This window comes from Numenius arquata, chromosome Z (genome assembly GCF_964106895.1).
Source record: "Numenius arquata chromosome Z, bNumArq3.hap1.1, whole genome shotgun sequence".
Classification (NCBI taxonomy): Eukaryota; Metazoa; Chordata; class Aves; order Charadriiformes; family Scolopacidae; genus Numenius; species Numenius arquata.
The window spans coordinates 41,218,179-41,230,195 of record NC_133616.1 but is presented as its reverse complement, the minus strand read 5'-3'; the positions used below and the strand labels follow the sequence as shown (position 1 = coordinate 41,230,195).

Here is a 12,017-nt window from a genome sequence, read left to right as displayed (position 1 = left end):
TTTGTTTTTTTTTGTTTTTTTTTTTTTTTTTTAATGTGGTTGGACTCGATGATCTCAAAGGTCCCTTCCAACCACTAAGATTCTGTGATTCTGTGATTCTGTGATTCTGTGATTCTGTGAAAAGTGCCACACAATGCAGTGGCAAGGGGCAAAGCCATGCCTAGCTTTTGTCTCATTGAAGACTACTTTTATTTAGGACCGATTAAGAGACTCGGAGGTATTTTTATGTCTGTTACTGTGTTGAATAAGATATTGTATAGTTAAAACTAAAGATGTGGCTACCTGCAAATCAGCACCATTCAAATAGCAGCAAATGCATAAGAAATATTTACAGAGCATTTCACTCATATGAATTTCTCCAGGATTCTGCAATGTCTTGGTTCACAACTAAAATGATTTGCATATTGCTCCTTAAATTCTTAAACAATCCTTGTCATAGCATGTCTGAGGCTTCATTTTCGTCTGTGGATTGCAAAAAAATCTGGATTTTGCATAATTTAAGAGCTTGCGGGTACATCTGCCATTGCTGTAGATGCTTGTTTTATTCTTCTAAATATTAATGTTGATATTTGTGTTTTATATTAAGTGTTCTTAAATGGCTTGGTGTTACTAAAATTGATCTGTCCCAGTGTGTTTGAAGGTGATTCTTAAGTATCTGGGAGATTAATTGTATGCGGAGGAGATCAAGTTCTTTTTTTCTTCGTCTTTTTTCAGAACCTCCCAATTCTCTTGATCTTAACGGTTCCCATCCCAGAAGGATAAAGCTCACTGCTCCAAATATCAACCTCTCTTTGGACCAGAGTGAAGGGTCTGTTCTTTCTGATGATAATTTGGATACTCCAGATGAAATTGACATCAATGTAGATGACCTTGACACTCCTGATGAAGCAGACTCCTTTGAATACACCGGACAAGGTAATGTTCTAGAATGCAAATGTAGAGCTCATCTCTGTTTCTTTCTTTACTGCTTACGTGATAAATCTCATGTCTGTCAGGCTATGAATATGCTTAAAGCATTTGAGACTTCATGCTAGGAGTCCAGATACTTTTACTGTCTGCTGTATTTCAACCCTTCTTCTCTTATGTAAAGTAATACTTACGCAGAGAGCTGAAAGAAATAGTATAGCTGACCAAATAAAGTGAGAAGAGCTACGTAGAGAGAATCAAATTCAAAGTCCTGTCTTTGTCCAGTACGATAGGACTTGCCTGAAAAGAGTTGTCCAAGAAGCAGAAGGCAGTTGCTGTCTGTTGTAGCGAATGCTGTAGCCAACTGCGCATTCGTGCAGCTCTGGCCAGCTCTAGATTACGATTACATCGATAGTATTTAGGCATATAACCTTGTGTGAAATATGTTGGCTGACATAATCTGCACCAAAGAGCTTGCAATGTATAAGTGAAGTAGACACAGCGTTGTGGAGAGGTCTGTTGGTAGCGAGAAAAGTCTTTTTATATCCATGGAGAGCTGAAACCAGGAAGGTGTGCGCATGGCATGGTAAAGGTAGCTTAGATGATGGAACTGCAGAATTCCGCATTCCACCAGTTTAAATATGCTCTCTCAGCAGGGCTAGTTGCACGCAGTATACACAGTGTGCACAATGGATACCTCACTCTTCCTGTAGAGTTGTTTTGCACTGTCTCACTCCCTGTGCTTACCCACATGATGTACGAAGTAGGGTGTTAATGCTCATTGCTTGCTGGTACTTTAAGAACCATATAAGAACTGTATTCACTAATATAAATACATAAAGTTCGTAAGTTATTTGAGGGGAAAATTAGTGTGACCATTTTACAATCTACAACAGAAAAAATCTTCAAAAATGGATCCATTTAAATGGAATTTTCCCTTGCATTTAAATTCTCTGTTGCTAGTGAGGTCACTATAATTTAAAAATTGTATGCTCTTTTGAGCGTACAAGAACAGTTGCATCAGTTCAAGTGATATTGCTAAAGAGGCATTACTTTGTACCCAATCATGCATGAGCGTCTCTAATGTCACTTCTCATTAGAAGGCCGATTTCCTTATGGTTATCTGCAGATCGTAGTGGTGAGTTGCTCGATGGTAAGAATCTTTTGTAGCAAAGGTTAAAACTAAAACACACACACACACACAGCAGTGTGTGCTTGCAGTTTTAGGCTGTTGTGGCCACTGTGTGAGAGCAAAAATCTCTGTCAGCAGTGGAACAGATTTTGCCTTTAAGCCCTCAAGTAAATAAATTCAACTCCAGTGATTTTGGTGGAAGAACTCAAGGTGCCTGTCTTTTTGGTGACATTTTTACGGTTGTGTAGTGTGATTTTAGACATAATTAATCGGCAAAATGTCCTCCACTTAGGTGACCCAGGAACACAGAGTAGAAAAGGAAAAAAAAAATCACACTTTATCAAAATAGGCCGACAGTAAAATAAGTAGGCTATATACTGCGTAAGTCTGATAGCTAAAGTGTGGTCATAAGAACTAGTGCAGAATGGTTTATTTGCATGGCAAATAGCCTTTGTTACCTTTGTATTTCTATCATTCTGCTATTAACCAGTATGCGCTCTGCTGTTACCAGCACTCACAGTCTCCCACAGATCAGTGTTTCTAGACTGCTGTGCCAAGCCCAGGGAAGTAAATGCTGAAAAGATGTAGCTGTCGACATTGTAAAGCATAGTGAGTTTTAGCTTGTGACTTCAGCTCGGACTGCTGAATGTCCATTTGAACTGTAAAAGGTAACTGAGAAAAGCAGGACTATTGTCATGATTCAGGGGTCCGCCTCGTTGCTGTAAAACTGTGATACAAGAAATATTGAAGCCCATTTGTTTTTAAAAGAAAGATGAAGAAGATCATCACAATTGCAATGTGCAAGGAAATAGATGAGCATGGAAATATTAAAGTCCTTGTCTTAAGCTAGCACCTAACTTATTTAGGGATTGGTCGATCATCAGTTTCACAGGGGTTTTTTTGGCACTAATACCTTGCATTTAAACATTCTCTTTCAGAACCTTCTCATGTTTCTGAAATGAGCTTTTTATGATTATTACATTAGATGACATGAAAATTGCTTTTCTGAAAAACATATGTGCATATACGTGAATGCCTACCCCCAGTCAGCGTTATTTGGAATGCAAAAGAGTGTTTATTATTTTGTCTGCAGATGTTTATTTTCTGTCTGAATTTCAGACTGGCTCATCTTTCTCTGCAAAATCAACACACCAGGCAGTAAAGCATAGATGCTTCTTCAGGAGGAGGCGATCTAGTACTGTTTCTATAAAAAATAATTCATATGGCCAATTCCAGCATTGTAAGTTTTATCAGGATCTCTTTTCATCATTTTTCATCATTTGCAGTTTCATCAACAACAAAAAATTACCAAACCCCGAATACAATTTCAGCGTTAGTCAGCCCAGCCTCTTTTCACTAAAGGTGTTCTGCCAGCCACAGTTCTCTCCCTCAGCCATGCTCTTTCCACCCTCTGAGGAATCAGCTGACTAGACAGTTTTCCTAGGCTGTTCTGTTAATCCCATCTATCTATTCAGAAAGCACCTGAGCAACATAATAGCATCCCATGGGGACTCTATATCCTTAAAGGAATGGACCATCTTGTCATGACCTGTCAAAGTTTGCATAGTTTACCTGCATGCATGTAGTTCTCATATTGTTTCCTATGGCACCTTTACAAGATTAACATCATACAAAATTGCATTAATATATCTCGGTTTGAAGGGAGCAGTGTTATGCATTTTGTAAGCTTGTTCCCAATGTCACAGAATATGTAATATTTCAAAACTGAATGCTAAGTATATTATTAAACATCATGACATTGTACCCTGAGAAGGTATGAATACGTACTTCAGTTCCACAAAATATAATCTACTAAGCAGCAACTAGTAAATCAATTTGAAATGGTATACTTGAAAAAAAATCACCTTTTGCAGTCTGTTCTTCTTCCTAGCCTTCGATCTCCTCAAACTCCCTTTATTTGCAGTTCCTAAGAAGAAGGGGTTATGTGGTCACATTATATGTGCGCATGTATATATTTCTTGACCTCCCATCCCTTTTTCCACCACTAATACAATTTTACTTTAATATGTTTTTAACTCATTGGCTGGTAAGACAGTGAGGTAGGAGGTAAAATATTATTGATTTCTTGCAAGATTCCAGCAGGCATGAATCAGGTAAAGAAAAGAATTGGTGATAGACTCAGCTTTTATTGCACCTGAGAGAATTTGCCACAGAAAGGATGACCTTCCATCAGTATTATTCTCTAATAATACTTTCTACTAAGGACAGAGAATATAAGACAGGCAGCAGTAGAAATTCAGACTTCATTAGTACTGCTGGAACAAGAACTGTGTGCTCAACTTGATATATGTAATTTTTAAAAACTTCAAAACTTTTTTGTGTGCTTTGAGGAACTTGATATTTCTAAAAAGTTTGGTGGAATTATTGATGGCTTTTAATGCAGAAATCAGTTTTACAAATTAATAGTCAGAATGTATTGTGTATATGCTAGTAGGTTCTATGTGTGTAGACATGTGGTATATACACAGTATGCTATCTTTTTTTCTGATTTCATAAAGATAATAATTTTAATTCTTAAGGTACTGATGTGTTTAAAGGATCATATACTTCCATTTGCAGCATTAATCAGAGGCATCCCAAGATAAACCAATACATAGAAAGGTTTGAGGACTTCTATGAAACATTGTGTTCTTCACTTCTTCTTGTCAATTAAAATAACTTATTTGAGTTTATTCCTAACTTTTTAAAATCTCTCTGGTATTTTCAATTAAGGTGCCTGATCAGCTTTTTATGTACACACATGTATGTCATTATGTATTTCACTATGTCTTTGTTTACTGTTTACAGTTATTGACTTACATGGTCAAATTCTGCTTTTATTACGACTGCATAACCAGCAAAATACTTTGAAAAGAACAGTTGTTTTTTTTTTTTGTTTACTTCAAATATGTGTAATGGATAAAATGTGTAGAATCTGTACTATGGAGATAGATTAATAATATGCACATAGCCAAAAGTCACAGGTGCTTCAGCAAGAATAATAGTATAAAATAGAGATTTTTTTCTTTTTTCCTGATGGAAAAAACCAATAATAATAAAGAAAGAAAGAAGTTAAATAATTCCAGCTGTGCACAGAATCACTTTTCATATCACTTTCACTGTAACTGGCTATTAAGTTTGAAGAACTGGAATGCAGTTAAATTTGCTGTTAAGAGCCATCTTGTCAATGTGCAATGGAAATGTAAATGTTGTTAATTACTTCACAGCTTTTCTGAAACTAAGAGTATCCAGAAGAGAGGCTGTGCTGTGTGCTTCCTAGCCTCTTGTCAGCCATGCAGTTTTTTTTCTTGTGATAATTGTGTCCGTGGGCTACGTTGACGTACCGTTCTGTCATGCGTGCTGGTATGAAGAGGCCAGATTGCTTGGCTGCTCTGTACTTCTCTCCCAGGAAGGAACTGGTATTTAACCTCAACCGAAAGGCCCTGAAGGAAGAAAATACTGCACTTAAGGTATATGAGAAGTCAGCATTATCTCACAACTGAAGCAGAGGAAGATGGGCATCCTTCATATTTGCTGGTGCCAGATGTGAAGACATTGGAGACAAATTGGGAAAAAGTTGAGAAGCTGTCGCTCTGTAGTAATTTCTCTCTAGACAAGAAGCATCACTGTGTTCCCTTTTAGTTTCCTGTTTTGCTTTTTAGTATAGTTCTTGTAACTGCAACACAAAGGCTTTTAAAGACCTACAGTGCAGTACTTCTAGCGAGCAGCTAGTTTAACTAAGTGGATGCAAAAATGTGAAAATCCCTTGGCAGTATTCTGCATAGCGATAATTGCTGCTGTTCTTTTTATGTTCATAATGATGAAAAGTTTGAAAAAATCCAAAAACTTCTCATTTACTGACTGTAAGATGATCAAATTCTGCTCTTATTTATACCAGAGCAGATGCAGAAAAAATGCAGTTGATTTCAGTTATCCATTTCAAATGTGTGTAACAGAGAAAATATTTAGAGCTTTTACAGGAAGATGTAATATATCCAATTTTATTTTTCAGAAGAGCAAACTGCTACTAAGGATGCTTCCCAGGAGGAGTCTGAATCAATTCCAGAGTACACAGCTGAAGAGGAGCGAGAGGACAACAAGCTATGGAGAACGGTGGTTATTGGAGAACAAGAACAAAGAATTGATATGAAAGTCATTGAACCTTACAAAAAGGTCATTTCACATGGAGGTAGGAAAACTCTGAATGTAATTTTTAGATTGATGTAAAAAAATCATACTTTATTGAGCATGATTTATTTCTATTTTAGTTCAGTTGTTATACTATCAAAGGGAGGGAGACTTTATTTTTCAGCCATGGCTGAAATCAACCCAGCTTTCAATTCAGTGTGACAACTTATGAGTATTTTAAATACAAAGCAATATCAGGAGCAACAAATAAACTGACATACATGTGTCAGTAACAATCTGGTCATTGTAAGCTCAAACTGTCTTAGATTAAGGAAAAAAACTTTTGTCTTACAGAAAAAAAAATTCAAAAACTTTATTCTGTGGATTTTGGCAGAAGGTTTTGCACAAGGAAGTATAGTGCTCTGTGATTTGTTGAATGACATATGAATGACAGATCTAAACAAGTAGAGTGGCAAAAGAAAAAAAAATAGAGTTTTCCCTGGGGCTTCCATTCATCTGGCTAAGATCCTTATGTTATTTTTCTGCCATTTATAGTTGTCAGCAGATAGGATTTCACCAGCAACTGTTTAATGGGGTTTTTTTCATGTAATTTGTTAATGATTGTCAAATAACATATCAAAGAAAACATTTAAAATAGGGAAGTGAACCTCATGTGCTTGCTATATTGTCTCCTTTGCTCATCTGCTCCCTAACTTCCTCAGATAATTTGTAGTTCTGGTGTTGCTAGCACATTTCTGTATAAATTAATTCAAATGTATAAATACTACTATAGACAGTGAAGGAAGAAAATGAAACAAAGCTTTTTAAGTGCTGTTTCCTTGCTGTCTCAGGTTTAGAGTATCTTTGGGTTCTGTATGTTTGGGGGACACTGTTTGCCAGCTGTTAAGTAGGGTATTAAGTAATGATGAGTTTTTCTATTCCTGCAAAAACTGAGGCAGGTAACTTAGCATCTCAGGGGTAAGATTTGTAAGTTTGTATGAGGATGCTTCTGTCACAATGTTGCTGATCCGTAACATCATTTAAAGGTAAACCATTGTTAACCAGTATATTTTCAGTTTTGAGTTACTATCTGGTAAAAGTGACATAAATAAATTATGCTTAATTATATTACTTGAGGATGTGGTCCTCGAATTTGCACTTTTACATTAAAAGCAGCTAAATGCTAGCCTACAGATGTTCACAGTGGCCAGTGTGCAGAAGGTTTAGTCGGAATTAATAGAGATGTTTAAACCTCCAAGCATTTTCCCACTATAACAACAACATCCAAGATTTATGAATGTATGACACCTCAGACACAGTTTAGCAAACAGACACAGATGGCATAATTTAGGAAACAAACATAAAATATTTTGAGGCCTTGCTAATGGTGTTTATTTATATGTTTTTTGTATGTTGTAAACTAGTCTAGGTACATTTGTGGTGAAAATTATCATCTACAGTTCCTACTAGATGCTGATGTATAAATTTATATCAGCTTTTAAGAAAAATAAATATCAGTCCATTTTAGTGAGTGGTGAAGTAGCTTTTATTTGAGCACTGCTTGACTGTTGAACAAGGACTAGTTCTAGTGGCAGACATCTCTGAGGGCAACTATGCCATAAGTACATAATATTGTGCACTTATCGATTAAGTCTAGGTCATTCAGCTTGGTTCTCAGTGTAAAATAATCAGGATTCAAATTTTGCATGTCTGACATCTTGTTTTGTTGGATCACTCAAATCTTACATAACAAACTTTATGTTTCCTTTACTTTTTAATGGGTGCTGGTCAATAACTTGGCCCTTGTAAAAGAAACGGTGTGAGATGTAACGATAAGTTTCAGCCCACCACTGGCTATATTGGAAATTTTCCCTGAAACCTAGCCATATCAAAACGAGCTAAGGACTAGATTACGTTCTTTGTTTATGAAGTGGCAGACTGAAGATGTGAAAATAAAATCATTTTGATGCATGGGTCAGAGGAAAACTTTAGACAGCTTGAACATTTTCTGCAGTCTGGTGGCTAGGTCTATTCTGTATGATGTTCCCTTTGGCAATACTTTAGTATATTTGGAGTGCTTTGGAGAGCCAGAAATCTTTCCTTTAACCTCAAGATTAAGAACAGATTCTGGCTAAAATTAGTTAATTGCAGGTCAGGTTAAGCATCTCTTGATGATTCAATGATCTACTGAACATTCCTCCCTGCCAAAAGACAGATAACAGCAAATGCAGAATCTAGAAGGTAGCCACAAAACAGGAAAGAAGAGAGTAGACTTGACAGTCTAGGTGTGAGATTGCCTTCCACATATGTTGATGGAGACATTTCTTAGCAATCTGTCTCTGCGTAGGCTGACTGGGAATTTGGGCAAATGGCTTTTACTGGCTTCTAGTGATGAACTAAAAAGCACTTCTCCCTTGGGTGAACATTCCTTGTCTACAAGCATGTTTAAGAAAAAGTGGCTTAGATTTATCTGTGGGTTTTTATTCTGTGTGCTCTTAGGTGGCATCTGCATATAACCATTTTGCTTTACATGAACTGCAAACAATGCTGTGTAATTTAGTGGACACACCTGCCACAATGTGCTCTTGCTGCCAAACTCCGGAGCCAGCTGCACACATTGCTTTATGGCAGCATGATATAAATTGTCCTGTCTTTTAAGGATTTTTAAATTTATGGAAGGAAGGAAATCTCCTCCCTATTTGTAAAGCTGAGGGGGAAAAAACACTTATTCCATACATTATTACATTATTCCGTAATGATTTAGCTGAGGGGCGAGCTAGGATGGGACAGGTGAAGTGAGTACTGCCTCGTTGAAAGTATGTAGGTCTATTGAGAAGATGGAAACATAACAGAAATTAGTATTAAGTAATGAGTGTGGGAGGTGGAGTTCTTTTCTCTTTGTTTCTTTTGAGAAGACTGGTATATTCCTTCATGTCAAACTCTTAAAAGGTGAAGGTGCTGAAAACACGACTGGAGTTTCTTCCCCCACCCTGTGTACATCCTTGCTAGAGAATGCAGTGCTACTCTTTGAATTTGACCTTGACATCTTCACTGGGACACCAAAGTCAATAATGCACACATATATCTATAAATAGACTGTTCATGTGTAGTGGATCCTAACATGAGCTGGAGTTATGACACACCATGCCATGTCACATGGTTTGAAGTGGTTATGTCCACATTGGCTTGAACTCAAACCCTAATCCTGAGCTCTTCTGCCTGTCCATGTCCTCCAGCAGGATGGAAAGCAACGCTGCACTGTGGGACTGGAGAAGACAGTGGATATATGCTGGGCTGCTGTTGTACAGTGGCTTCTCTAGATCTGGAAGCCCAGCTGCAGATTAGCTGGCCTTTGGTGTTTAAGAGCCAGAAAAAAGGCTACTTCACAGTGCTGGGAAGACAAGAGATGCCAGGATCATGGAAGGACAAAAGACTAAGGACAAAAAGCTTCCTGCAGTGTCCAAATAATTCTTCAGTGGATAAGGTCTAGGCTAGCTGGCATTCTTGACCCAGTGTTGGTGTTACCATCAACAATATGTGTTATCAGCTTATCCCATGTATTATATTTTGTCAAATCTACCAAATTAAATTCAGAAAGAAAAAAGTCCATCATAATCCTTCAGCAGGTTGCTTTTGCAGTTAGAGGTAAAACAGAACCAACTTTCTGTTCAGTAATTTTACATCTTAGCTAGGCCTCTTCTAACTCTGACATTAACAGCATATTGTGGAGAAAACTGCTCATTCTCAGAGTGATAAGACCAATGTTTGTGCTTCATGCCAAGGAATGGTGTGCAGAGATGCAGAGATAAGTATAATGCTTATACTTATTGGTATAACAGCCAAGGTCAGCTAATTTCGTTATTTGCCCTGTCAGAAACGGAAAAAGCATAGAAGGGTCCCACCTGTGGGGAGGACCGGACAGGAGATGTGACCCAAACCTGACCAACAGGGTATTCCATCCCATCTGTCCCACGCTCAGTATAAAAGCTGAGGGGTCAAAGGGTCAGCTCTCTTTCTTCAATGGCCAACGTCCAAAGAGGACCCTGTCTATTCATCTGCCTTTGATCCCAATCTGTGTGTTGCTGACTCCAGAGCTGGAATACGGTTCCCATCCATTGCTGAGTCCAGTCTGGGACTTCCCCAGTGCCTGCTGGTGATGTCATCCTGGGAGCTTGATATGGTTTTGTATATACTGTATCAATTTCATTATTTCCTTTTTGATTTTTATATTAGTACTTCATTAAAGTAGTTTAATTCATTCTAATCTTGTAAATCTCCTTATCTCTTCCTCTCCTCTCTTTTGAGAGAGAGGGGAAGGGCCATCTGTCATTCTGATTGGGCAATCTGGCCAAAACCAGGACAGATTTATTGGTGCCCAACGTGGGCCTCGAACAGAGCTTGACCAGATAGATTGCCTGAATAGTTTGAATTCCAGCTTGCTCAGGAAGAAGAGACAGCTCACATCATGTCATTCTTATGCTATATGTTGTATCGTATTTTTAGAGAGCTTTGTATGAAGTTAATTGATGCAGTGGTGTTTAACTGGTTGAGTATATTGCATGGTTTATTTATTCTTTGTGTTTGGAAACAATATGGCTCAAGGCAGAAGACTTACTTCTGACATGCACGTTTTTATCTCAGAGATTTATCCTTCTTTTGCTCCCCTTCGTAACTGGGAAGCAGTGATGTTTTCCTGGCCTTTAAAGAACAGCTGAGAACCCTGAATGAAGAGTGCCTCTCTGCATGTACTTATGACTGGGATAGGGTTGAAATTAATCAGCTATGGTTCTCCTTGGCATGGAGGACTTCATGGGCAAGTGCATCGAAGCACCCATATTGTCAGGGATTCTGGATTCTTTGAAGATATCTACAAAGCCATGTAAGAAATTACTTCCTTGGCATAGCCATCTTATCCTTATTTCAGCTAGTTGAGACTCAGCTTAGGTGTTGAATGAGAAAGGAGAAAACAAACTAGTGTGTCACTCCTCCCCGCTTAGCACAAATGGATTATGTATTATCTCTGTCACTATCTCTTAGAGAATTTTGCTTTGCTTGGCTGGCTACGATGCAAAGAGTTCCACGAGCATTTGAGTTAGGCTTGGATACTGCTCTCTAATATCCAAAAAGCACTGTAAAAATCTTAAAATCTCCTTATGAAAGTGTTGTATAGGTGCCAGTATTATCCTTTAATTTTGTTGGGAATGTGTTCCTCTCTCCGAGCAAGAATCAGGGTTTCCTTCACAAACATTATCATCTCTCCCTCATGATTGGTTTCTCCTAGCCTCTTTTGAAAGGCCTTCAAGTCATTGTCTGAGTATATACAGCTTCAGTTTCTGTGCATCATTAGCGCTATCTGCCTACAAAGATTTCTACAGCATCTTTATAAATTTCCTCCTGACTGCATATATCTTTCAAACAAAACTTTCAACTGAAATGCAGGAGTGTTTGTATTTATTATTAAAAATAGAGAAATCTGTAGCAGCTGCAAAGGATTGTGGAGAAGATTAACCAGCGTTAATCGATCATGAAAAAGAAGTATTTTCTTTTGGGTAGCAAGCAACTGTCCTGGACCCCACAACAGTAGTACTGCAACTTTGAGGGTTTACCGCTATCGTTAGGCAGTGGTGCAGTCCAGAGAGTGCCAGGATTGGACAACTGCAGTGTTCTAGGTGACAAAGTATTCTACACAAAACTTGCAGCAAAGGATTTAACCAATCCCCGTGAGCTTTAAGGTATAGTGGGGTGCAGTGATAACTGCGATATCCTGAGGTCAGTGGAGTTGCACTGGGAGCCAACTGGGATTGGACTGTGCGACTTTGTGAAAAATCCTTCTAAAGATGCAGGATAACAA

The 12,017-nt window shown here is 38.0% G+C and overlaps 1 protein-coding gene across 1 annotated transcript in view; it reads left to right on the top strand.

The window, feature by feature from the left end:
• Positions 1–12,017, top strand: part of PRUNE2 (prune homolog 2 with BCH domain) — a 146,165-nt gene that overhangs the window by 120,313 nt on the left and 13,835 nt on the right. Inside the window, exons 11-12 of the mRNA XM_074166361.1 lie at positions 715–915; positions 6,051–6,227. Coding sequence (XP_074022462.1) covers positions 715–915; positions 6,051–6,227 — 378 coding nt within the window. The remainder of the gene's footprint in view (positions 1–714; positions 916–6,050; positions 6,228–12,017) is intronic.